This window comes from Carlito syrichta, unplaced genomic scaffold, assembly GCF_000164805.1.
Source record: "Carlito syrichta isolate Samal-C Ts95f unplaced genomic scaffold, Tarsius_syrichta-2.0.1 Scaffold302318, whole genome shotgun sequence".
In the NCBI taxonomy this organism is placed as follows: domain Eukaryota; kingdom Metazoa; phylum Chordata; class Mammalia; order Primates; family Tarsiidae; genus Carlito; species Carlito syrichta.
The window spans coordinates 429513-457168 of NW_007246414.1; the positions used below are offsets into that span (position 1 = coordinate 429513).

Sequence of the window (27656 nt, forward strand, 5' to 3'; positions counted from 1 at the left end):
GGGGGGGGGGGGGGGGGGGGATGCAGTTAAAAATATAGATGTTGATCTTAAAAGGAAAGGAGAAACCAGAAGCCCAAAACTCTTTTATTGTGAAGGGAATGGGGCAGAGTGACCAGAGGAAAGGTCACTGGCCTACATTAGGCCAAGTTCATGCACTTGATGTTCTCCCTCCCACTCTGTGGGCAAGTGGACTGCTTGCCCTTGATCATGTTTTAACTTCTCTGTGTAGCACTTAGCACCGCCTGACACTGTGGTGCTTGTTACATGCAGTGCTTGTTTGTTTGTGTACACTCTGTCTACTCCTCTAGAATGAGCTCACGGGGACTCTGGTGACTCTGCCTCTAACATTTAGAGCAAAACCAGGCACATAGTAGCTACTCAATAAATGTTAGACTTTGCAGATGCTGCCGCTTTGAGTCTTTTCCCATCAGCCATGGTCAACCCCACCGTGTTTGACATCGCTATCAACGGCGAGCCCTTGGGCCACGTCTCCTTCGAGCTGTTTGCAGACAAAGTTCTAAAGACAGCAGGAAACTTTTGTGCTCTGAGCACTGGAGAAAAAGGATTCAGCTATAAGGGTTCCTGCTTTCACAGAATTATTCCAGGGTTTATATGCCAGGGTGGTGACTTTACATACCCTGTCCATCTATGGGGAGAAATTTGATGATGAGGACTTCATCTTGAAGCATACAGGTCCTGGCATCTTGTCCATGGCAAATGCTGGACCCAACACAAATGGTTCCCAGTTTTTCATCTGCCCTACTAAGACTGAATGGTTAGATGGCAAGCATGTGGTTTTTGGCAAGGTGAAAGAGGGCATGAATGTTGTGCAAAACAAGGAGGGCTTTGGATCCAAGAATGGCAAGACTAGCAAAAAGTTCACCATTGCTGACTGTGGACAACTCTAATAAATTGGATTTCTTTAATCTTAAACTACCAGATCATTCCTTCTATAGCTCGGGAGAGCACCCTCTCCATCCCATTTGCTTGCAGTATTCCTATAATCTTTGTGCTCTCACTATAATTCTTTGGGTTCCATATTTTCCTTATTCCCTTCCACATCTAGTTGGATTGCAGAGAAATAAAAACTAAATAACAATAAAATAAAAAATAAATGTTAAGTGGGACTGGGCATGGTGGCTCATGCCTGTAATCGCAGCACTTTGGGAGGCTGGGGCAGGAGGATTTCTTGAGCCCAGGAGTTTGAGATCAGTCTGGGCAGCATAGTGAGGCCTTGTCTCTACAAAAAAATTTAAAAATTGGCCTGGCATGGTGGTGCATGCCTGTAGTTCCAGTTACTCAAGAGGCTAGGGAGGGAGGATCGCCTGAGGCCAGGAGATTGAGTTTGTGGTGGAGGTAGAGGCTGTGGTGACCTGTGATCATGCCGCTGCACTCCGGCCTGGGCAACAGAGTAAAACACCGCCTCAAGAAAGATACATTTTAAAAAATGTTAAGTAAATTCAGATATCTAAAATACTTCCCGCTATAAAAATAACAAAAAGATAAACAGGGAAAAAAATCATTTGGTAGCTACAAGGAAGGAGTTTTTCAAGATATTATAAGTTTGAGAATATAGGTCATTACTAATACTCTGCTTCATTCACAAGTTTTCATTATTTAATTAATTCAAGCTATTTCCTCATGTCTTTCATCAATTCCTCGTTAATAAGGTAGACAGTGTTGACTACCAACCTGCCCAAGTCGTTCCACCCTCCTCTCCTTCCTGACAGAAGCTCAATTCATTCCTTTCAGATATTATATGCTTCAAGGGTGGCTGGTAACACCATCCTACCAAGAGTGAATTGAAGAGGGTTGAACGGAATTAATCATGATCATTGCATCTGTCTAGTTTAGGAAAGGGCATGTAGATATTAATTCTGGCCAAGGAAACATAAGGGGATGGCTGTTAGAAAACTTCTGGAGAGTATTCTTCTTTCTTAAAGGAACTTGAGAAAGGAACACACCCCCTTCTAACCTGCTAGCTGACGTTGCAAAACCCATCTTTGATCAACTCAACTTTTTCATTTCTTCCCTATGCACATCGGTCACTGAGAATGGAAAAAGCCACCAGCAGGGATATTGTTTACTAGAAATTATTTTTTCTTTAATGTTATTTTGGAAAACTTCAAGCTTAATTAAAACTGTACAAACAATATAATAAACCCCACATAGTCAACATTCTTTTAAAATAATAATCAGCTCATGCTTCATATTATTTCAACTTTTCCCAAAGTTCCAACCCCCCAGATACTCTGGATTATTTTGAAGCAAACTCCAGACATCATGACATTTCATAATTAATATTTCAGTATACAGGTTTTTTATTTTAAAAGGACTGTTTTTATTTTTATTTTTTTGAGTCGGAGTCTCACTCTGTGCCCAGGCTGGAGTGCAGTGGCATGCTCACGGCCACCGCAGCCTCGACCTGCTGGGCTCAGGTGATTTTTCCACCTCAGCCTTCCAAGTAGCTGGGACCACAGGCACATACCTCCATGCTTGGCTAATTTTTTGATTTATTGTAGAGATGGTTTATCACCAAGTTGCCCAGGCCGGTCTCAAACCCGTGAGTTCAGGCAATCCTCTCACCTCAGCTTCCCAAAGTGCTGGGATTATATGCGTGAGCCATGGTGCCCAGCCTAAAAAGGACTGTTTTTAGAAATCAAATCACAATTCCATTGTCAGTCTGAAAAAATTAACAAAAATTTATTCATATCATGAAATATCTAGTCAGTGTTCAAATTTCCTCAGTGATCTTATAATATCTTACTTTAAAAATAATTTGTTTGTGTCAAGACCCAAATTTCTTTTAATATATTGGTGTTTCCTTTCCTCGCTCTCTTTTTTCTTTCTTTCTTTCCTTTTTTTTCCCCACAGTGTTTCCTACAATCTACATTTTGCAGATTATGGTTTTCTGTCACCTGAGTTTCCTGAAAATTGGTAGGTTAGGGCCCAATCAGATCTGGGTTTGATTTTTTGATAAGGATATTTCACAGATGGTGTTGTGTTCTTTTTTCAGAAGCCCATGATTTCCAGTTGTTTTACTTTATGCTGTTACCTGTCATTGACAATCTTTGGGTAGGTCCATTATTTCATTAGGAGTTGCAAAATGTTGACATTCTACTCTGTCTTTTTTGTATGTTGGTTGGAATATATATATATATATTTTTTAATTATTTTTTATTTATTTTATTTTTTATTTTATTTTTATTTTTTGAGTTGGAGTCTCACTTCGTTGCCCAGGCTGGAGTGCAGTGGCACGCTCACGGTCAACCCAGCGTCAACCTGCTGGGCTCAGGTGATCCTTCTGCCTCAGCCTTTCAAGTGGCTGGAACTACAGGTGCGCACTACTATTTTTTAAAAAATTTATTGTAGAGACGAAGTCTCATCAAGTTGCTCGGGATGATCTTGAACCCCGCAGGCTCAGGCAATCCACTCATCTTGGCCTCCCGAAGTACTGGGATTACAGGCTGAGCCAGCGAGCCTGACCAGAATACTTATTTAAAGAGAAACTTTCCAGGCAACTCCTTCGCGTCCCCTCCCACTGTGGGAGCTTTTCTGTTCTCTCAATAAATCCTGTTTTCTCAAAAAAAAAAGAGAAGCTTTCCTTTATTAATGAGATTACTTTCCTCTGAGGTACAGTTCACACAGGAAAGACAGATATTGACTTTATCAATTTTCTAAACAATGATTGGATTTCTAGCATCTTTCAAAGTTGATCATTGAGTTCTTTGTAGTATGATGAACTCATGAATTTAAGTATTTTGATATGTTTCAATCCATTTCAGTTATTTTTCATATTGGTATTCAGATTGTCCTATGCTTGGCCAGTGGAGCCTTTTCAAGATAACTCTTGAGCTCTTTTGACATATTCTAATCATTTCTAATAGTTTCTTTTCTTTCTGGTGTGACAAGCTGTTCCAGGCTTGTCATGTTCTTTTCCCATCTCAGACTTGAGATCAACATTTCTCCAAGGAGCTCTAGTTCCTTTTGATGAGAAATGGTCTTTGGTATTAGCTACTGCTGTTAGGGTGCTCCTGCTGGTTGTTCATAGTTTCTAGGAATTTTTAGTAGCCAGAACTAGAAAATAACTCTTTAAAAATGTTACAATTCTGCTGGGCATGGTGGCTCATGCCTGTAATCCCATCACTATGGGAGGCAGAGGTGAGAGGCAGAGGTCAAATGTAGAAAACAGGGTCTATTCAGAAAAATCTAGCTTTTATCCCTGTATTCTCTGCTCTGTTCCCTCCTTCTAGATCTCTCTACAGTTAGGATTGGCAATCTTATTCTGTCAAAGGCCAGATAGCAAATACTTTGGGCTTTGTAGGCCCAGCGATCTCTGTTGCAGCTAGCTACCAGCCCTACAGAAGAGTGTGAAAGTGCCACAGGCAATATGTAAGCAGATGGGTGTGGCTGTGTTTCAGTAAAATTTTGCAAAAACAGGTGTCAGAAAAACATGACTATAGTCCAGCCTGGACTAGGTTTGAGACCAGACTGGACAATTTGGCAAAACTTTATCTCTATAATAAATAAAAAAATTAGCCAGGCGTGGTGGTACCTGCCTATGGTTCCAGCTACTTGGAAGGCTGAGGTGGCCATGAGCATGCCACTGCATTCTAGCCTAGGCAACACAGTAAGACTCCAACTCAAAAAAAAAAAAAGTTACAATGCATCATCAGTTCAGATCCATTCTCTCAATCCAAATCCAAGTTGACTGAGTTTTTATTTAACCATTCTATCTTGCATTGGTATCTCCTTTTTCTCACATGGGAAATGTTGGTTCCCAGTGATACTAATACAATTACGCATTTTCTTTGTAGCATAATACATGCAGGACACTCCCAGAATACTAAAACCATCACTACCACTCCCAGTATGATTATTGAAATCAGTTGACCGGGCTTGGTGGCTCGGCCTGCAATCCCAGCACTTTGGGAGGCCAAGGAAAGCGGATTGCCTGAGCCCACGGGTTCGAGACCCATCCGGGCAACTTGGCGAGACCTCGTCTCTACAATAAATCAAAAATTAGCTGTGTGTGGTAGCGTGCACCGGTAGTTCTGGCTACTTGAAAGGCTGAGGTAGAAGGATTGCCGGAGCACAGCAGGTCGAGGCTGCAGTGGCCAGGAGCGTGCCTCTGCACTCCAGTATGAGTGACAGAGTGAGACTCTAACTCAAAAAAAAAAAAAAAAAAGAAAGAAATCAGTTAAAAATATTTTTTGCATTTCTTTTTGTTCTTAAGATATATCACATTAGAAATATACAGTCAAATTTCTGTGTTAAAAATAGAATAATTTCCTATCTGTATAGTTATACAATTAACTCAATAGACAATGAGGTTTGTTTAGTTTAGATTTGGAATTTTAGAGTTTAAAAAAAAAAAAATCAAATCCAGTTTTGTTTGGTAATTATTTAAACACTTATGTGGTTGTAGCAGTCAAATGTGGAAAACAGGGTCTATTCAGAAAAACCTAGCTGCTATCCTGTGTTGTCTGTTCTGTTCCCTCCTTCTAGATCCCTCTACAGCTGGGATTGGCAATCTTATTCTGTCAAAGCCCAGATAGGAAATAACCTTGGGTTTTGTGTGCCCTGTGATCTCTGTTGCAGCTACTCAGCCCTACAGATGAGTGTGAAAGTGCCACAGGCAATATGTCAGCAGATGGGTGTGGCTGTGTTTCAGTAAAATTTTGCAAAAACAGGTGTCAGAAAAACATGACTATAGTCCAGGGCCATACTCCTGCCCCAGAATCATCTGCAGTGACTGTCCCCAAATCCTCAGTTCCAACTCACTATTCACCTTATCTTAAACTGGTTTCTGCTCTCCTAAGTCCATGGCTGTATCCAAAGGACATTTTTTCCCAGTTATCTTGCTCTCTCTGTAGTTTCCTTTTTTTTTTCTTTTTGAGTTGAAGTCTCACCCTATCACTCAAGCTGGAGTACAGTGGCATGCTCACAGCCACCCCCGCCTCGACTTGCTGGACTCAATTGATCCTTCTGCTTCAGTCTTCCAAGAAACTGAAACCACAGGTGAGCCACCATGCCTGGCTAATTTTTTAATTTATTATAGAGACGAGGTCTTGTCAAGTTGCCCAGGCTGGTCTTGAACCCAAAGCTCAGGCAATCCTCTCACCTCAGTCTCCCAAAGTGCTGGGACTACAGGCATGAGCCACTGCACCTAGCTCTAGTTTTCAGTAATATCAAATACTCACTCCTGAAAACACTGTCTTCCTGTTGATTTCATGATTTAACATTTGTCTGGCTTCCTCCTTCCTTGGTCCTGTCTGTTCTTTGTTTAATGACGTATCTTCGGCTTGTCATTAACAGTGAGGATTCCTCTAGCCTGTTTTAAACTTGTTTTTCTTTTTGCTCTATATTCACTTTCTAGGCCACTTAATTCATATACATGATTTTCCTTAACATTTCTATTCCAGTGATCAGGCCATTTTTATCTCTGTCCAAGACATCTCCTTTGAGCTGCTAATCCTATATCTGGCTGTTTACTTGATTTTTATTTTTTGGATATTTTTAAGACATCTCAACTCCAACATATCCAAGTACATATCATTGTTTCAGGCAGAACATGACTATTTTCTGTACTTTAATAAATGGTACCACCAGCTGCCCAGTTTCAAATATTAGAAACCAAGGAGTCATATAGTCATCACTTAACAAGTTACCGTCAATCACCCTCATATCTGTTCAATTCTCTTCATCCCTGTAAACACTGCCTTAGGCCAAGCTACTATTATCTCTGGCCTGGGCGAGAGCCAGGGCCTTCTAACTGGTTTCCCTGTCTTCCTGGACTTTCTCACCCCTCACTGTGCAGTTAGTGCTGTCTTCTCACACTGCACTGTGACCATGTCGTCATGACCCTTTTAACATTTTTAATTTTAAAAACCTAGGTCTTACATGGCATCCAATGCCCCCCACAAGGCTATGACTTCCCCCACCCCTTCAGCTTTCCCTCTTCTCTCTTTCTTCATAGTTCCGCCCACGCTCGTCTTCCTCCAGCTTCTCAGTGGTACTAGGCTGCCTTTGCCCTTGACATTGCTCTCAAGCTAGAAGGCTTTTCTACTGCTACTGCCTACTTCTCCTGGTTGCCTCTAACCCACGCAGCTTCTGCAGGAAACCCTCCCCCAGCTCTCCTGCCAGATGGTTCTCTTAATTACATACTGTCATAGCACCACGTACTCTTTCTTTGGAAGATTTACTACAGTTGCAATTTAACATTTGTTTGTGAGATTAAAAAAAAAAAAATTGATCCTGTTTTCCTAACCAGACTAGAGGCTCCACAAAGGCAGGAATTGTGTTATTGTTCTTTCTATTTTTGGCCTCATCATTATAATCTCAGAATATAAGAAAGGATGCAAAAATATTGATTTAATAAGTGAATCAGCACCACCACACAAACATGCTCATACAATTTAGTTCTTGAACCATTTGAGGCCATACACTCCTTTAAGAAGGGGAATTCAGGCTGGGCATGGCCATGCCTGTAATCCTAGAACTTTGGAAAGCTGACGAGGGAGAATCACTAGAGTCCAGGAGTTTGACATCAGCCTGGGTAATGTAGTGAGACCTCATCTCTACAAAAAATGAAAAAGTTAGCTGGGCATGGTGGTGAGTGCCTGTAGTTCCAGTTACTTGAGAGGCTGAGGTGGGAGGATCTCTTGAACCCAAATGGTCAAGGCTGTAGTGAACCATGATTACACTCTGCACTCCAGCCTGGGTGACAAAGTGATACTGTCTCAAAAAAAAAAAAAAAAAGAATTCAAACTCTATTAAAAACTATGAGTCTGCTCCCCAGAAAAGACACACATGCAATATACATTTGCCAGAAATTTCAGGAAGTTTGCATACTTCATGAAGCTCACATTTGGGTAATAGTCCATGAAACCAAGGTAAATGTCTTCAACTTTTTTTTTTTTTTAAGTTGGAGTCTCACTCTGTTGCCTAGGCTCACACTCATGGCCACAGCAGCCTCCACCTGCTGGGCTCAGGCAATCCTTCCGCCTCAGTCTTCCATGTAGCTGGAACTACAGGTATGTGCCACCAGGCCTGGCTAATTTTTTGATTTATTATAGAGATGAGGTCTTGCCAAGTTGCCCAGGCTGGTCTCGAACCCGTGGGGCTCAGGCAATCCTCTTACCTCAGCCTCCCAAAGTGCTGTGATTATAGGCCTGAACCACCATGCCTGGCCTTGTCTTCAACTTTTATTGTCATTTTTGATGACTATAATATTCCACAGCTCAGATTTTGCTTAAGATTTTTCTCTTCTTTTGTTTCAAGTCTATTATCCAAACTGTTCATTTAGTTTTCTCTTAATTTCCAGCACTATATATATTTTTCTTCTAGAATGTCTGTTTTTTTCTTCCTTGCCAAATGTACATTTAAAAAATGTGCTGCTGTTATTACCTTGATTTATCTTAATATTTTAGGCTTGCTTATGTTACATCTCTTGGTTGTTTCATGACCTCCAATTCTTGAGATGAAAAATCTCTCACTTGTTTCCTTTGCGGGCCTTCCCAATAGTATTTTAGTCTGGAGGTTATTTTCCTTGGAGAGGACATCTGCCCTGGGTGTGGGAGCACACAGAATACTTTTACTTTTGGCATGAGCTACCGCACCCAGCTTGTCTTGTGAGTTTTTAAAATTTCTATAATTTGCTTATTTCCATTTTAATTACTTTTTTAATATTTATTTTTAGAGACAAAGTTTTACTTTATTGCTTAGGCTGGTCTCAAACTCCTGGGTTCAAACAATTCTTCCACATCAGCCTTTTAAAGAGCTGATATTACCAGCATGAGGCACTACATCTGACCTGATTTTGATTTTCTTTTTAAAGAGATTATGCTTCATAATCTTGCTGTTACATTCCCCAGCACATCTAAGTATTTGAAATTAGTGCACAGATTCCCCTTTCTACTTACACTGCTGATTACTAGGAAGATTTATTAGATTGTATAGCTGTGCCGTAACTTACGGCAGACGTTTAGCTTGTTTTCCCTGACTTTTGCTATTTAAACAACACTTACAGGAACATCCTTTAGCTAAATCCTTAGATATATACTTTAATCATTGTTTCAGGATAAACCCCTAGAAGATGAATTGTTGAATCCAAAGGCATTTGTATGGCTGTTGGCATTTGTCACTCGCCAGCTTGTCTTTCTTTTCCATGCAACCCAGGGGATGCATAAATCCCTGTGGTTTCAGGTGTACATTTCCACTTGCACTTGTATCATCCCCTTGAAGCTCCCTTAAAACATGCACCAGGTTAGGTGTGATGGCTCATGTCTGTAATCGCAACACTTTGTTGAGCCCTGGAGTTGGACACCAGCCCGGGCAACATAGCGAGACTTGGTCTCTACAAAAAATCAAAACATTAGCCGGGTGTGGTATGCACCTGTAGTCCCAGCAAATAGGGAAGCTGCAGTGGAAGGATCGCCTGAGCCTAGGAAGTCAAGGTTGCTGTGAGCCGTGATTGTGCCACTGCACTCCAGCCTGGGCCACAGAGTGAGACTCTGATTCAAAACAAAACAAAACAAAACAAAACAAAACAAAACAAAACAAAACAAAGACATCAGTGTGATTCTGCTGAGAGCAAAGTAAAAAATAAAATAACAATAATTGTTAACAACACCAACATGCACCTGGGACTGAAACTGGGTGAGCAGCACCGCACACCCTGACCAAACCATAAGGTGTTTGTAAAGAAGCCTCAGATAAGTCCAAGAGGTGCTACTAGGCAACTAGAACATGGGGACCTCTGCCAAATCCACTCACCCCTCCACAGGCCTCTTCAAGCTGTTTTCCCAGTCATTTTCTCATCACCATTCTGGCAGCTTTGTTCTACTTCTTATCAGAATTTTAAGGGCAGAGAATTAAATTTCAGTCCCATATTACTAAGCCTTATTATTTTTGCAAAGCACACGTTGCACGTTCAGTGGCACACTGCAAAGCATTATCATGAATTATTTAAATGAAACTATCCTTGTCACAACAAATGAGCAAAGCACATTTTGTTCATTGTTTCCTCTCATGTTGCTATTTCTCTTTACGGATTTCTTATTTTACAACATTAACCAAAACGCGATGAGCCGCAATGTCATTACACTCTAATTCTGCTGCTCTTGTATGGATTTTTTTTTTTATGTGTTGGAAGCGTTTTCCTTTCTTCTTGCTTAAGATTCATTATACCTAAATCTGGCCTTGTAGCACCATAGACTAGGAGCAAATATAAAACATGTATAATGGAATAATTCATATTCAATTCTCCTTTGCTGGGATGGAACAATGGATGCTGTCAGGTGGGAAGGGATAAAAAATCTAAAGACACCGAGACCCTTTTTTGTAAAGGAGCTTGGAAACATCTCTGTTTACCTCTTACTTTATTAATCTGTTTTATAATTGCAAAGTAAATGAGAGTAAATTTTATCTTAAAGGCTAATAAAGTGATTCCGAAGCCTACCTCAGGCAATGAGGAGTTAGGACAGTGATCCGTGGGAGATTAACTGTTCTTGGCATTGTCACAGTTTCCTCCAGCTTGAATGTTAATCTCTATCTAAGGAAATTACAGTTATGACATGTGCTTTTTCATTGCTACTGAGAAGATACCCCTAAGTGACGCCTCTGTCAGTGGATACTTCATGCTACCAGTACAGGCACAATTCTGTTCTTTGTCCTCATTCCTGCTTAAACACACACACAAGGTCGAACATGGTGCCTAACGCCTGTAATCTCAGTACTTTGGGAGGCGGAGGTGAGAGGATTGCTTGAGCCCAGGGGTTCAAGATCAGCCTGGGCAACTTGGTGAGACTTCGTCTCTACGATAAATAAAAAAATTAGCCAGGCATGGTAGTGCATGCCAATAATCCCAGTTACTCGGGAGGCTGAGGCGGAAGGATCACCTGAGCCCAGCATGTCGAGTCTGTGGTGGCAGTGAGCGTGACACTGCACTCTAGCCTGGGCAACAGTGTGAGAATCTGATTCAAAACCAAACACACACACACACACACACACACACACACACACTTTCCTCAGACTGACATGCCAGCAGGTTCATTTTAAGCCACTCTGTTTTGTCTCAGGATGTGACAAGTCTACACGGACAGGAATCAATAAAGAGCAGTGACTTTAAACAAGGCCAGGGGATTAGGAACACATCACATTAAACTTTGGAAGTGAAGCAGACAACCTCTTAGCTTTTTTCAAAAAGATTATTTTTATTTTGCAATGATTTCTAACTTACAGAAAAGTTGCAAAAAATAGTACAAGTAATACCTTTAATCCCTTTCATCTGGATCCCTCCATTTAGTTGATATTTTAATAGTTAACAATTTAATAGTTGACATTTTACCATTTTTTTGCCTTATTATTCTAAATCACTTGAGAGCAAACATAATGCTCATTACCCTAAACATATCGGTGTGTGTTTCCTGAAACACAAGGACAGTCTGCTGAAAAATCTAAGTATTCCCGTCAAAGCAGGAAGTCAGCACTGATACATTATGATATCCAGTCCACAGTCTCCATCCTAATATTCCTGATTGCTTCAACAGTTCCTTAATTACCCTATCCTTTTTGGTTCATAGTTCAGTCCATAGTTCAGTCCTATTTTATTTAGTTTTCATGTCTCTAGATCTACCTTCAGTGTGGAACAATCGCTCAGTTTTTCCTTGTCTTTATTACCTAACACTTTGAAGAACACAGTCCTGCTACTTTGTTGAATGACCTTCAATTTATGGCCTGCTGATGTTTTTCCCAAGTACCTGAGTACCTCCAGGTGACACATCCTTGGCAGGAATAACACAGAAGTGATGCTGTGTTTTTCTCAATGGGTCATGTCAGGGGGCATGTCATTTTGTTCCATTGCTGGTGATGACTTTAGCACTTGGTTGAGATGATTAATTATTAAGTATTTTGCATTTAATTTGTACTTAATAAATAAATGATATAGAAGTCTTTGAGTGATTACTTCTGTTTTTTTTTTTTGTTTTTTTTTTTGAGTTGGAGTCTCACTCTGTCGCCCAGACTGGAGTGCAGTGGCCGCTCCCAGCCACCACAGTCTTGACCTGCTGGGCTCCGGCGATCCTTCCACCTCAGCCTTCTGAGTAGCCGGAATTACAGGCGTGCGCTACCACGCCCGGCTGATTTTTAAAATTGTTATTGTAGAGATGAGGTCTCGCCAAGTTGCCCAGGCGAGTCTCGAACCTGCGGGCTCAGGCAATCCACTCACCTCAGCCTCCCAAAGGCGCAGGATTACAGGCTGAGCCACGGAGCCCGGCTTGAGTGATTACTTCTAAGGTAGTTAAAATGTATTTGAATCTATGCAAATAACCCGTTCCTCATCAAAGTTTCATCCAGGAGTTTGAACATTTATTGATGAGTCTCATCTGAATTAATTACTATGTGGCACCGAAGTGGTGATTTTTTAATGTATTAATTCCTTCTGCATGCACTCACTGGTGCTCTGTTGTGAGGTAGTTTTTCTTCTCCCTCATTCATGTATTTATTTGTGTATATATTTATCAGTATGGACTCACGGACTTTTATTCAATAGGCTACAATAAATTACATTAATTTTTTTTTTCTCAAATTATTCCATATTTTGCCAGTGGGGACCCTTTTAAATTGGTTTCTGTGTTCTTTTGGCATTTCCATCATTTTTAGAGTACTTTGTTACTTTCAGTGGATATCATGTACTTGCCTTGACTCTGCCATGGTATCAACCATTTCTCCAATGAACCCTGGTTTATGCTATTGGAGAATGGAATTGAGAAATCAAAATCTGGGTTCATGGTGTGCTCATTGCTCCTGAGGTGTCACTGCTTCCAGGTGAAAATATATGTATACACACACATACATATACTCATATGTCTTTATTTGTACATCATTTGTATACATATTAAAAAGCACGATATTTTACACTATCTCCAATTTCAGTCCGACTCCATATGGATTATTCTAGCTTTCTTCCTGTACATATTTGTATATCTTTTTTCCAAAAGTGAAAAACCTGGCTCTCCTAATCTTCAAAGGATTTTTTATTTTTTTTAACCCCCTGGAAACGGCCAATCTCCCAGTCATTTAAGGGCCATCTCCTCCCTCTCCCCATCTGCACATGGCAATAGTACCACCAAGTCTCTTGCCATCTTTCCTGTGGCCATGCTAGGCTGAGCTAACCTTGTCACTGATCCACGAACGGCAGGCTAGTGCTTTCTATACCTGCTACCCAGTCAGGAGAAATGACTGGCATTTCAGAGTGTGACCAGCTTTGTGTCAAAAGAATGATTTAATACATCACATAATATGGTCTGTTAGTTCTAGTTGGGAAGAGAATTTGGTCTTGTATCAGAGACAGCCGCTTAAAAGGAAACAAAATAAATTTCTTCCAGTAGCACTGGTCTTGAGAGAAGGAAAGAAAGAAAGAAAGAAAGAAAGAAAGAAAGAAAGAAAGAAAGAAAGAAAGAAAGAAAGAAAGAATATCTTAGTGAATATATCTTTGCTTTGAATTTCAACCCCGTTAAAAATCTTGAGTTCCAGTTTTAAATTGATAGAGTAAAAAGATTTCTATAGTCTTTTTCTCTTGAAAATCAGCCCAAATCAACAAAGAAGAAGAAACATACTACCTTGCAGGAAACTAAGAGACATCTGTAACCACAATCATACACGTGCAAGTGGAAACTGAATGAAGACATGGTAAATGACAGAAAAACAGAAGAAATATTAAGACTAATGTGCACAGAGAAGGAAACTGATGAGAAGAAAGTCAGTTCATTGCACAAAATCCCGTAAGCGTTCGAGAATTGAAGGCTGAAATTGGAGAGATTATTTGAAAGCTGCAGAAGAACCAGTTAGACTCTCAGGTCCCTCACTCTATCCCTACATTCAGATAACTATTCCTCCTTTTCTTTCCTTCCTTTCTTTTCTTCTCCCTCCCTCCCTCCCTCCTTCCCGTCCTCCCTCCCCTCACTCCCTCCCTCCCTTTCTCTCTCTCTCTCCCCCTCTCTTTCTTTCTTTTTGAGTCGGCGAGTCTCACTCTGTTGCCTATTCTGGAGTGCAATAGCACACTCATGGCTCACCACAGCCTTGAGCACCTAAGGGGCTCAGGCAAATGCTTCTGCCTCAGCCTCCCAGGTAGCTGGGACAACAGGTACATGCCACCAGCCCAGCTAGTTTTCTGATTTTTTTGTAAAGATGAAGTATCACTCTGTTGCCTAGGCTGGTCTTGAACTCCTGGACTCAAGCAATCCTCCCACCTTGGCCTCCCAAAATGCTGGAATTACACGCATGAGCCACCATGCCCAGTCCATATCTACCTGCAGATGTCAAACCAGGGATGAAAAATTAAAAGAGGAATGTACTGTTCTTTTTTATATGAGTACTCTTTAAGAACAGAGGGAGGTGTGTACCATCCCTCCTCAAATGATCTTCACCATCCACTGATTCCTGAATGCCAAAGTAGCTCAACAAAGGAAGTGGGGGAATGACTATGTGCAACTTATAATAACTGAAGACAATTAGAAGAGTCAGCCTTACAGAGGTCTTCATCCAGAGTCTGGCATAGTTGACCAATTATACAGGCCTTGTGGGGTAATAATACAGCATGAATCAGAGTAACTTCTTGCCAGATATTCTAGGCCCTTATGGCAGTTCCACTATTGCAATTATTTTCTCTTTTTTTGAGACAGGGCCTAACTGTGTCATCCAGGCTGGAGTGTAGTGGTGCAATGATTGCCTGGCTCACCACAGCCTTGACCTCCTGAGCTTAAGAGGTCCTTCTGCCTCAGCCTCCTGAGTAGCTGGGACTACAGACACATGCCAGCACACCCAGCTAATTTTTTGTATTTTTTGTAGAGAGGAGGTCTAACTGATGCCCAGGTGATCTGGAACTCCTGGGCTCTCAAACTATTCTCCCACCTCAGCTTCCCAAAGTGCTGGGATTACAGGCATGAGCAACCACATCCGGCCCGATTGCAATTCTTCTAAGCATAAATCAGTAGGCTTAAGCAGAGATGTGGTTGAATATCCTTCATCAACTTTTTAAAGCCAAATGCTTTCTTTATTTTTTTTGAGTTGGAGTCTCACTCTGTCGTCCAGACTGGAGAGCAGTGGCATGCTCCCAGCCACCGCAGCCTCAACCTGCTGGGCTCTGGCGATCCTCCCGCCTCAGCCTTCTAAGGAGCCGGAACTACAGGTGCGTGCTACCACGCCCGGTTAATTTTTGATTTATTGTAGAGACGACTTCTCGCCAATTTGCCCAGGCAGGTCTCGAACCCGCGGGCTCAGGCAATCCATTCATCTCGGCCTCCCAAAGTGCTGGGATTACAGGCTGAGCCACCAAGCCCGGCCCAAGTGCTTTCTTTAAGATGCAGTCACTTCATTTGAGCGTATAGACCTTTAAACATAAACGTTGCGTTTACAATGAAGGTATTGTATGTGATCCACCTTAGTATTCCAATTCTGTGTGGTCCAATGGCCTAACTGCACAATTTTTTTTTCTTTGTTTGAATTGGAGTCTTACTCTGTTGCCCAGGCTGGAGTGCAATGGCATGCTCCCGGCTGCCATAGTCTCCACCTGCTGGGCTCAGGTGATCCTTCTGCCTCAGCCTTCCAAGTAGTTGGAACCACAGGCACGTCCTACCATGCCCAGCTATTTTTTTCATATATTGTAGAGGCAAGCTCTTGCCAAGTTGCCCAGGCTCGTCTCAAACCCCCAAGCTCAGGCAATCCTCTCGCCTCAGTCTCCCAAAGTGCTGAGATTATAGGCTTGAGCCACCGCACCTGGCCTTCTCAGGTAAATCTTAGTCCTAGGGTAGTGCATATGGCTAGTGGTGCCACCTGAAGTTCAGATCATGACATCAAGCATTTGGTGCTGTGGGTTATCAGCAGTTTTTTTTACCATTGTGATGAACTGGATCTGCCCCTCTTGAAGTCGGTCTGTTTCATCAGTGAACTCTGATGTTTTCAGGTTTGAGACTCCAGTGAAGCCAGCAGTTTGGGCAAAGCAGTTAGTGGTCAACACCATCTCTGGTCTAACGAGTGTCCAGGAACCTGTTCATGAAGGTGTCTTAGGGCTTTTTTTTTTTTTTTTCCTGAGTTGGAGTCTCATTCTGTTGCCCAGACTGGAGTGTAGTGGCACGCTCACAGCCACCACCACCTCAACCTGCTGGGCTCAGGCAATCCTTCTGCTTCAGCCTTCCAAGTAGCTAGAACTACAGGCGTGTGCCCCCACACCCAGCTAATTTTTTCGATCTATTGTAGAGACGAGGTCTTGCCAAGTTGCTCAGGTTGGTTTCAAACCTGTGGCTTCAGGCAGTCCTCTCACCTCAGCTTCCCAAAGTGCTAGAATTACAGGTGCGAGCCACCGTGCCCAGCAGACTAAGGTCTTTTTGTCCCTTAATAGAGGTGCCATTTTCTCTTCACATGGAACTTTCCAAGGCTTGACCCACCTTATGGGAATTTAGGTCAGGAAGGACTCATTGCAGGATAAGATTTGTTCTATCATGACTTTCTTTTCATTGAGTAAATCTATGCCCATTTAGGCCCAGTAACACTAGACAGCAGAAGCTACTTAGAAGTGAGAAAAAGTCCTATAGTCCCAATGACCTGAGGTAAATAAGTTCTGGTGGTTCTTATTGCTGAAGTTTTCAATTACCTGTAAACTTGGTCACAGATATCCATAACTCCACCAAACCTGGAGGAGGTTAGTGGTTCCAGGGAAAAGCTTGATTTACTGCTACTCAGATTGCTTTGAAAACTTCTTGCTCTGGCAGTTCTTCTTTCTTTCTTTCTTTTTTTTTAAGTTGGAGTCTCACTCTGTCACCCAGACTGGAAGGCAGTGGCATGCTCCCGGCCACCGCAGTCTCGACCTGCTGGGCTCAGGTGATCCTTCCGCCTCAGGCCTCCAAGGAGCTGAAACTATAGGCACGTGCCACCATGCCCAACTAATTATTATTATTTTCTTAAATAGGGGATAAGGTCTCGCCAAAGTTGCCTAGGCTGATCTCGAACCCACAGACTCAAGCAATCTTCTCACCTCAGCCTCCCAAAGTGCTGGGATTATAGGTGTGAGCCCGGCCTGGCAGTTCTTATCAAACATGACCACCTATCCAGTGGCCTGGGCCTGCAGTAGATGTTTGTTGCCAATATCTAATGAGGACAATCAGGTATTAAGAATATATATATATATATTTTTGTAGTTAGCAGCTGCGGTGACAAAATGCCTCTTTTATGGTCCATGAAATGTCTCTTTGGATTAAGGCCTGTATGCCTCCCCAGAGGGACCCTGGAGGGGCCTTGGATTTTGTGCTCATTCAAGACCCATCTGTGCTTAGTGGGCATGCAATGCAATACAATAAGTTTTCTTGAAGGATGTCATTTTGAAAAAGACACCACATGAAGAAATTATTGTTAAAAATTGTTTAGGTATCATAATGGGTATGATAGTATATGTTTTTAAAAACATGTCCTGGCTGGGCTCGGTGGCTTAGCCTGTCATCCCAGCATTTTGGGAGGCCAAGGCGAGTGGATTGCCTGAGCCCAAGGGTTCGAGACCAGCCCAGGCAACTTGGTGAGACCTCATCTGTACAATAAATCAAAAATTAGCCAGGCGTGGCAGTGAGCTGTGGTTCCAGCTACTTGGAACACTGAGGTGGAAGGATCACCAGAGCCTAGCCAGTCGACGCTGGGGTGGCCATGAGCATGCCATGGCACTTCAACCTGGGCGACAGAATGAGACTCCAACTCAAAAAAAAAAGGCCTTATTGTTAACTGATACGTACTGAGAAACTTATGAGTGAAATGCTATGGCAACTGGGATTTGCTTTTAAATGATATGGAAGTGAGGGAAAAAGAGGGGAATATAGCAGAAACCAGACTGGCTACAAGTTGATAATTATTGAAATTGATGAATGGGATCATAATGGTACCACAAACATTAGAGTGAAATAAAGACATTTTCAGTTAAAGGGAAACAGACTAAATTCATTATCAGAAGACCTGCACCAAAGAAATACTAAAGGGTGTTTTTCAGGCTAAGGAAATTGATACCAGATGGAAACTTGGATTTATAAGCAGGAATGAAGAGCATGGGAAATGGTAAATGTGTGGGAAAATATAAAAAATTTAAATTATTTTAAAATCATATGAATGTTTAATCAAAAGCAATGTATTGTGGGATTTATAAGAAATATAGATGTAATATATAATAACAAAAGATGGGAATGCAAAGTTAAAGATGCATGTTGTACTTTCTAGCAAAAATTTGAAAGAATGGCCAGGCTCTGTAATCCCGCGCCTTTGGGAGGCCGAGGTGAGTGAATTGCCTGAGCCCGCGGGTTCGAGACCCGCCTGGGCAACTTGGAGAGCCCTCATCTCTATAATAAAAATAAAAAAATCAGCCAGGCATGGTAGTGCACGCCTGTAATTCCAGCTACTCAGAAGGCTGAGGTGGAAGGATCGCCAGAGCCCAGCAGGTCAAGGCTGTGGTGGCCGGGAGCGGCCACTGCACTCCAGTCTGGGCGACAGAGTGAAACTCCAACTCAAAAAAAAAAAAAAATTGAAAGAATGCAAGAAGTATCACTGAAAAGTCAATAAACACTTAAAATGAAATACAAAACAAAAACAAACAAATAAACAAAACCCTTTCGATTAACTTAAACCAAGGCAAGAGAGAAGGAATAAAATTATAAAACAAATGGGACAACCAAACAACAGATAATAAAACTGAGACTTGAATTTAATCAAATCAGTAAGTTATATTTACCCTAAAATTAAATGGCAATAATTGTCAAATAAGCTTCAAAAAAAAAAATCTAGGATCTAACTATATACTGATTATGAGGAACATTCTTTAACTCTAAAAACACTGGTTGGTTAAAAGTAAAAGCATGGAAAAAGATATACCATGCAAATAGTAAGCACACAAATATAGATGGCAACATTAATATTAGACAAAATAGATATTGATATAAGAAATATTACCAGAGAGCTAAAGGGACATTTTTTAATGATGACTGTCAATTCTTCAAAAGACATAACAATTATAAATGTATATGTATCAAATAGCAGAATTTCAATCAAAATTGACAGAATTAATTAATAGAACAACTAAAAAAAAATATCAGTGATTATATAGAAGACCTGAGCAATTCTCAACTACTTTAACCTAATTGATATTTATGGAAAACTAAGCCCAACAACTTCTAAATATATATTCTTTCTATGGACAAAAATATCATTCATCCATGTAGGTCATTTTTTTGGTCTACAAAATAAGACTCAATACATTTCAAAATGTTGAAACCTTATGACTTAATATGTTTCAAAATGTTGAAATCTAATAAAGCATATTCTCTAACAGCAATGCAATAAAATTTAAAATTGTTGGAAATAAAATATCTAGACAATCCCCAAATATTTGGAAAACAACCCACTTCTAAATAATCTGCAGTCATAAGAAAAACCACAAGGGACATTAGACAATATTTTGAACTGAATGATGAAGAAAAAAATATATCTATAAGTGTGTAATGTAACTGAAGCATAGCATAACAACTTAAAATTCATTTTAAGTGACTATATTAGAAAAGAAAAAAAAGAAAGTTTAAAATTAATTATCTAAATTTCCATCTTAAGAAACTGGAAAAAAAGAGCAAATTACATTCAAAGTAGGAAGAAACACACGATAAAGATAAGCATGGAAATCAATAACATAGAAACTGGACCAACAATAGAGAAAAATCTATGAAAACAAAAGCTATTTTTTTTAAGAAAATAGCAATAAAATGGATAAACTCCTAACAAGAGTGATTTTAAAAAGAGAACACAGCCGGGCTCGGTGGCTCAGCCTGTAATCCTGCGCCTTTGGGAGGCTGAGGTGAGTGGATTGCCTGAGCCCGCGGGTTCGAGACCCGCCTGGACAGCGAGACCTCATCTCTACAATAAATAAAAAAAAAAATCAGCCGGGCATGGTAGCGCATGCCTGTAATTCCAGCTACTTGGAAGGCTGAGGCGGAAGGATCGCCGGAGCCCATCAGGTCGAGGCTGCGGTGGCCGGGAGCGGCCACTGCACTCCAGTCTGGGTGACAGAGTGAGACTCCAACTCAAAAAAAAAAAAAAAAAAAAAGAGAACACAAATTATTGATATCAGTAATGAAAAAGAGGATATTTCTACAGATCTTATAGACATTAAAAACGATAGTAAAAGAAAATGAAACACTTTAAATCGTCATTTTTCAGATTTCTTAGTTGTTTCTAATAGGTATTTTTAGATTCTGCCCTACATAGTTCACGAATTGAGAAAGTTTTACTTCTTCCTTTCCAAATCATATGCTTTTTTCCTTGCTTCATTGAACTGACTAGAACCTTCGATACATGCTCAATTGAAGAAGAGAGAGTGAACCTTCTCGCTTTGTTCCTGATGAGAGGAAGGCGTTTAAAATTTGAACACCAAATGAGATGTAGCTATTGGTTTCTACTCTAATTGCACTGGGAAGTCATTGTATTGCTTTGCTGGCATGAGTGACTTGAGCTGCTGTGTGGAGAATGGACTCTAGGAAGACTAGATTCTGGAATCTTCTCAGGGAGATGAATCCCCAGACTGTTGGAATAGCGCAGAAAAGATATAGGTGTCTTGGACCAGAGCAATAGCAGTGGAGATAATGAGAAGTAGTTTACTCTGGGGATATAGATTAGAGGTAGAGCTGACAGGACTTGCTGGTTTATTGAATTTAGATGAAAGGAAAGGAAAAAAAAAATCAGGTTTACGGCTCAAACAACTAGGTTGACCTCAGATGTTTTTATTTCTGTGAATCTTAGATATTGTTATCATTCACCTTCCTCTTTAGAATGGAAAATTCAAAGTGGATACAGTATTTTTTTTTTTTGAGTTGGAGTCTCACTCTGTTGCCCGGGCTGGAGTGCAGTGACACACTCACAGCCACCACAGCCTCCCAAGTAGCTGGAATTACAGGCGCACACCACCATGCCCAACTGGTTTTTTGAATTATTGTAGCGATGAGATCTCACCAAGCTACCCAGGCTGGTCTCAAACCCCTGGGCTCAGGCAATCCTCTCACCTTGGCCTCCCGAGGTGCTGGGTTTACAGGCTTGAACCAACACGCCCGGCTACGATATTCATTTTAAAATCTAGCCTTATTTCATTCAGGGCTTAATTTTTTTTTGATAGGTAGAACATTGAAGAAAGAATAATGACCAATATTTATACCGAATTTTTAGTCAACTTTAGATATTAGTGTTCCGAACTAAATTTCTATATCTTCCTTTTTAGGTTTGTCCAAGACTGGTTTTCAGAAAGAATACAAGTGACCAAAGTGGATTTCTCTACAGTGTTACCACGCTTCATTTCTCTATATATCTTTTCCTTTTTGAATCCGAAAGATTTATGTGCAGCTGCCCAAGTCAGCTGGCCCTGGAAGTTTTTAACTGAACAGGTTTACTACTTGTCACCTCCTAGTAACAGGGCACAAATACAACTGTAATCTGTCATGGGACTATTGGGGTAGCTCCTTTTCCTGAAGAGAATAGCTGAGGGCACCTGAACCATAATTAACTTACCCTTAAGAGAAAAAAGATGGGGACATGTGAAATACAATAATTTACTTCTATAAATAAATCAGAGAATTACACTATTCCAACTTGTATAATTTTAAACACCTTTAAATGTTCAGTGCAATGATTTAGAAAATATCTAATCTCGGTTAAAGTAGTTCATTTTTCTTCATGAAAATAGATCTGATCTTCGGAATTTATACGATGTTGTTTTACCTATGATAACTCAGCTCTAGAAAACTGCTTCACACTGACGGCTTCAGCTGCTCCCTCCTTGGCTGACATCTGTAGAGAACATACATCTTAATCTTTTAGAGGCAGCTAAAAGGAGTTAACAGCAGCAGCTGTTTAAAATCAACACCCTCTGCCAATATTTCTGCCTGGCCTATTTGTCTCTTCATTTTTGTTGAGAAGATTTAATAAAATGCAATGGTAGACATACTTTAAATACAAGTCAGTAATTTAGTTTTTTATATTGTACAAAATTTCCAAAGTGGGCTTGTGTTGAGATCTGATCTCAGAGACGAGTCAGCTCTCTATGGAGGGGTCACAGGCAAAAGCCTTCTGTGAGTCCTGGGTTTCTAGCACATAGAGAGAGTCCTCAGAATCCGGTGTTAGTGTTTGTATGGCATATTGTCTTCTTTTTACTTTCAAACTTTTGATGTCTATATATTTACGCTATGTCTTGTAAACAGAGTATGGTGATGGTAGGGGTGTGTGTGTGTGTGTGTGTGTGTGTGTGTGTGTGTGTGTGTGTGTGTGTGTGTGTAACATTTGGCAATCTTTAACTTTTAACTGGAGTATTTAGTCTGTTTATATTTATGTAAGTATGTATATTTGGGTTTAAATTCGTCATCTTACTATTTATTTTTTGTTTGTTCCTTTTTTTCCTTTCGTTGTCTTCCTTTGGATTAATTAAATCTTTTTTGATTGTTAATTATGAATTCTTTAACGGTTCTTTCATGGCTACCATAGAGATTACAGCATCCATCCTTGTGTTGTTTACCATCTCCAAGACAATGCAAGGAGCTTAGAATCCTTCAACTCTATTTACATCCCCCCATTTCTGTGCTTGTGTTGTTAAATACTTTTTATTTTATATATCGATATGTATATTATTATATGTATGTATACATACATACATACATACATATATATATTATTGACCCTTGAACAATGTGAGGGTTTGGGGTGCCAATACTCCGTGTAGTTGAAAATTAATGTATAACTATTAATTCCCCCAAAACTTAACTACTGATAGCCTACTGTTGACTGGAAGTCTTACCAATAACACAAACAATTGATTAACACATGTTTTGTGTTACATACATGACATACTGTATTCTTCCACTAAGTAAGCTAGAGAAAAGAAAATGTTACTGAGAAAAATGTGCCACCATAAAGAAAGAATGAAATCATGCTCTTCACAGCAACATGAATGGAGCTGGAGTTCGTCATCCTGAGTGAACTGACTCAGAAATGGAAAATCCAAACATCTCATGTTCTCCCTCATATGAGGGAACTAAATGGCCATAAAGATGGAAATAGTAGGCACTGGGGACACCAATAAGGGAGGAGGTAGGAAAGGGGACCAAGGTTCAGAAATTACCTATTGGGTACAATGTTCACTGTTTGGGGAATGGGCCACCTGAGACCCCAACATACAAGAGTAGCTCTTAAATCTAAAATTAAAAATGGGGGACAAAAAACACTGTAAGGAAGGGAAAATATATTTATTTACATTAAGTGGAATTGGATCATCATGAGGCAGAAACAAATAAATAATTTTATAAACGAACTAAACCTGTACTGTTCAAGGACATATATATATATACATATAGACATATAACATACATAGCTCACAAGACTCTATTACCATTGTTTTACATAGTCAGTATTTATTTATAAGTAACTATATATTTATTTTTTCCATTTTTAAATTTTTTCTGTTTCTGTATCTTTGAGTTTCCACTGGGTTCATTTTCCTTTTGAATCCTCTTTAATATTTCATCTCTTGCAGGTCTACTGCTGAGAAATTCTCTTAGTTTTTGTTTGTCTGAAAATATCTTTATTTCACCTTCATAGTTAAAGGATATTTTCATTAGAAATTTGAATTTTAGCCTGAGCTCACGGGTTCGAGACCTGCCTGGGCAGCGAGACCTCATCTCTACAATAAATCAAAAAATCAGTCGGGCGTGGTAGCACATGCCTGTAATTCCGGCTACTCGGAAGGCTGAGGCGGAAGGATTGCCAGAGCCCAGCAGTCGAGGCTGCGACCACTGCACTCCAGTATGGGCGACCGAGTGAGACTCCAACTCAAAAAAAAAAAGAAAAGAAAAAGAAATTTGAATTTTAGGTTGGCAGTTAATTTTTTATAGAACTTTGAAAACATTCCATTGTCTTCTGCCTCCATAAATTGTTTCTTGTGAATTCAGAAGTTTTATTGTTGTTTGTTTGTTTATGTGTATGTATGCATGTAGTTTGTACTTATTTGAGTCGAAGTCTCACTCTGTCACCAAGGCTGGAGTGCAGTGGCACATTCACGGCTACTGTAGCCTCAACCTGCTGGGCTCAGGCAATCCTTCCACTTCAGCCTTCCAGGTAGCTGGAACTACAGGTGGGCACCACCACGCCTGGCTAATTTTATTTATTTATTGTAGAGACAAGGTCTCACCATGTTTCCCAGTCTGGTTTGAACCCCTGGACTCAGGCAATCCTCTTGTCTTGGCCTCCCAAAGTGCTGGGGTTATAGGCATGAGTCACTACACCCAGCCCCGTTGTTCCTTTAAAAGGAACAATTTTATTGTCTCTAACTGCTTTTTAAACCTTTTTTTCTGTCATTTTTTTCCAGCAATTTTATTATGATGTACTATGGGTGTGTATGTGTATTTATCTTGTTTTGTGTTTTACAGTGATTTAAAAATCTGGGATGTAATGTCTTTCATCAGTTTTGAAAAGTTTTTCATATATTGCTTATCCCTTCATATATTGTTTCTGCCCCCATTATCTCTCTCTTTTCCTCTTGGGATTCTGAAACATAGATTAGACTAAAAAGAAGAGCTCTGGTCTGTAAGTTTCATATTCTCATATATACATTTTTCATTCTTTTGACCTTCAGTGTTTCAGTCTGGATTTTCTTCTGACCTATCTTTCTGTTTGCTAATTATTTTTCTTTAGCTGGATTCAAATCTGACCTCAAACCTACCCATTAAGTTCTAAATTTCAGTTATTATGTTTTTCTAGAATGTTGATTTGATTCTTTTGCCAAAAATTTCTGGCTAGTTATTTGATTTCTTAGACTTATTAATTATAGAATATTGCCCCTGGATTTCAAATCTGATCATTACAATGTCTGGATCTCCTGAGGATCTCTCTATAGTTACTAAAAACCCAAAGGAGAAACAAACAATTCTCATATATTTGTGTGCTCTGGCTAATTTTGACTGAATTTATCTGATATTGAGTATAAAAAACTGATGTGATCATTTGAGTCTCTGGATGAAGTTATCTTCCTCCAGAGAGAATTTACTTTTGTTTCTGGCATGTGGTTAGGCTAGGAACAGGTCACATAAATCCAAATGGGGAGTGAGATATTTCAAAGTGGGATTCAATCCTTATAATAGTTTGTCTAATTCAGTATCATCCTTCCTGAAAAGGATCACATCTGAAAGCCTGGGCTTTTTACCAGGGCTCTTCTTCTTAGAGGGCCTTGGATTTCAATTTGTGTCCTCTCCTCCCTGTGAGAATACCTAAAATTCTTTTTGGCTTCTAAGTCTTTCAGTCATAACTTTCTGCTCCGCTTCTCAGCCTAATAAGTTTTGCTTTGGAACTGGCAAATGCCTTGAAATAAAAAGTGATGCCAAATATCAGGCTTACCTCTCTGAATTTCCCTTCTTTCTGGGATCTTGGTTGCATGAGATAGTTTATAGCATTGACAGCTTTATGACATAGCCTTCAAATAGTTGTTTTTATAGTTTGATTATTTGGAACCACACGAAATTTGCTGTATGTCAAAATGGTTGCATTTTGGCAATAGCATATGGATCAATCAAAATTATTCTCAATGAGAGGGCTGTTCTAAAACAAACTATTTCACCATTTCTAGAAGCTGAATTATCAGAATCAGGGTTAATGTAACCAAATGCTATGGAAATATTGGCTAAGTGTCACAAAGATGGCTAATACATATACTCATATATAATATGTATTTCATCCAATATTTTCCCTATGGAATAAATACTTCTTACTTACAAGCCAAGTTTAGACGGCAAGTCAATTGTACCAGGAATCTCAATGTAATTTTAAAAAATAATCCGTGTACCTGAAAATTATTGCTAGAAAATTGTCTTTAAAAATGTGGAATCTTTCTCTTGTTTGTTTTTCTGAAGGACTGCTTATGGATGCCCAAATGCATTAAGTTTGGATGGTTTCTGCCCTATACTCCAACAGATAATGAGTATGGTGCTTGGAAGCACCATTACATTGCTTGTGTGTCTAGCTTAGATTGGCTAACACCTAGGGAAGCTGCTGCTATTTATGGGACACTAAACGAACCCAAAACAGAAGAGGAGGAGCTCCTGGAGAGACAAAGAGAAAAGTGCCTAAGGAAAATAATTTGGGAGAAAATTGCCCTACATAAGAGTGAGTAGCATCTGAAAACTTTATAACTTATGTAAGCACTGTAGGAACAAATGGATTTACATACAAATTCTCACAGAAAAAGATAGCCCTATCTTTCTGGAATAGTGTGTGGGTGTCACTCTTTAAAGTATGTTCAGAATGAGCTCTTTTTTCTTTATTGTGTATTTCAAGTTAATTGGTAAGAAAAACAAAAAAGATTTCAGGTGAACAACAAAAGCTTAAGTATCAGTACCTCCACTGCAATCCTAAATCCTCTCAGGTTTACAAGACCAAAAACGATGAGGAGAAAGAAGTATGAACATAGGAAAAAAGCAAATAAATAGGTTCAGAACAGAATAATTGGTGAAAAAAGAGGTAAACTGAAAATGAGAATGGAAGCAGGAAAAAAAGCAAGTAAAAAAGGGAGAGGAAAGAGAGGAGGAACCGGCCATGCTTACAGTTAACCTTTCTGATTTACAGTGTGTAAAAGAAAGCAACAAAACTGATTTGAGTTCTACCATCTTTTTTTCTTCACTGACTCACTCTCTGGCGAGATTGTAACAAATAGGAAATCACTTCAAGCCAGGAAGAAGGGTACAGATGAATGTGAAGCCTATAAATTGATTAACTGGTTTTCCCGAGAAAAGGGTTGCTTGTTTGCTGAGCTTTGTTTCTTGACCTGAAATGACTGGTAACACGCAGCCACAGGACTAAGTGGATAAGGAATCCAGAGTGTGTGAAAATGGCTATAATTATTGTCATTTGGAATATTGCCCTGGTACAGCTTTATTTTTGATGCCTTTATCTATGTGGACTTGGCTGGGAGAAGCATGAAGTAATCAGCCCAGCCTGCTGCTGTTTGTTTTTCAGAGGAGTTATTCAAAGTTCGACCCCCTTGGGTGAGTGGAACACGCTGCTCTAGCTTGTTAAAACCCAAATGCCAACCACGCCTCTCCCAGACTGTGAGAGAGCGAGTGGGATTACATGAAGCTTTGGAGAAACAGCTTGTTTTGGCATCGTTAGAAGCCTTGCCCAGGCGGTAAGCAAACTTCCATCTATTGAAGGCTCCAGACCATTCTAGGATACCTAGAATTCGTGCTAGAATAATTCAGCTAACATGCAGAAATCTTGTATCATTATATGGCTCATATCCTATAAAATATCAGTAGAAATAATGGTCTTAAACATAACTATAGACATAACAAGAACAGTGGTCTTAAACATGCTTTCTAAAGAGGGAACTATGTACATTCAAAACTTACTTAAATATTCTTCTTTTTTGTTTTTTGAGACAGGATCTCACTATGTTGCCCAGGTTGGTCTGTAACTCCTGGGCTCGTGCCATCCTTCCACCTCATCCTTCTTTTTTTTTTTTTTTTTTTTTTTTGAGTTGGAGTCTCACTCTGTCGCCCAGACTGGAGTACAGTGGCCGCTCCCCGCCACTGCAGCCTCGACCTGCTGGGCTCCGG

At 40.1% G+C, this 27656-nt stretch overlaps 1 protein-coding gene across 1 annotated transcript in view; it reads left to right on the forward strand.

Annotated features, from left to right (window-relative positions):
- Window positions 1–27656, forward strand: part of ECT2L (epithelial cell transforming 2 like) — a 102873-nt gene that overhangs the window by 27242 nt on the left and 47975 nt on the right. Inside the window, exons 4-6 of the mRNA XM_021711479.1 lie at window positions 21287–21449; window positions 25956–26208; window positions 27058–27226. Coding sequence (XP_021567154.1) covers window positions 21287–21449; window positions 25956–26208; window positions 27058–27226 — 585 coding nt within the window. The remainder of the gene's footprint in view (window positions 1–21286; window positions 21450–25955; window positions 26209–27057; window positions 27227–27656) is intronic.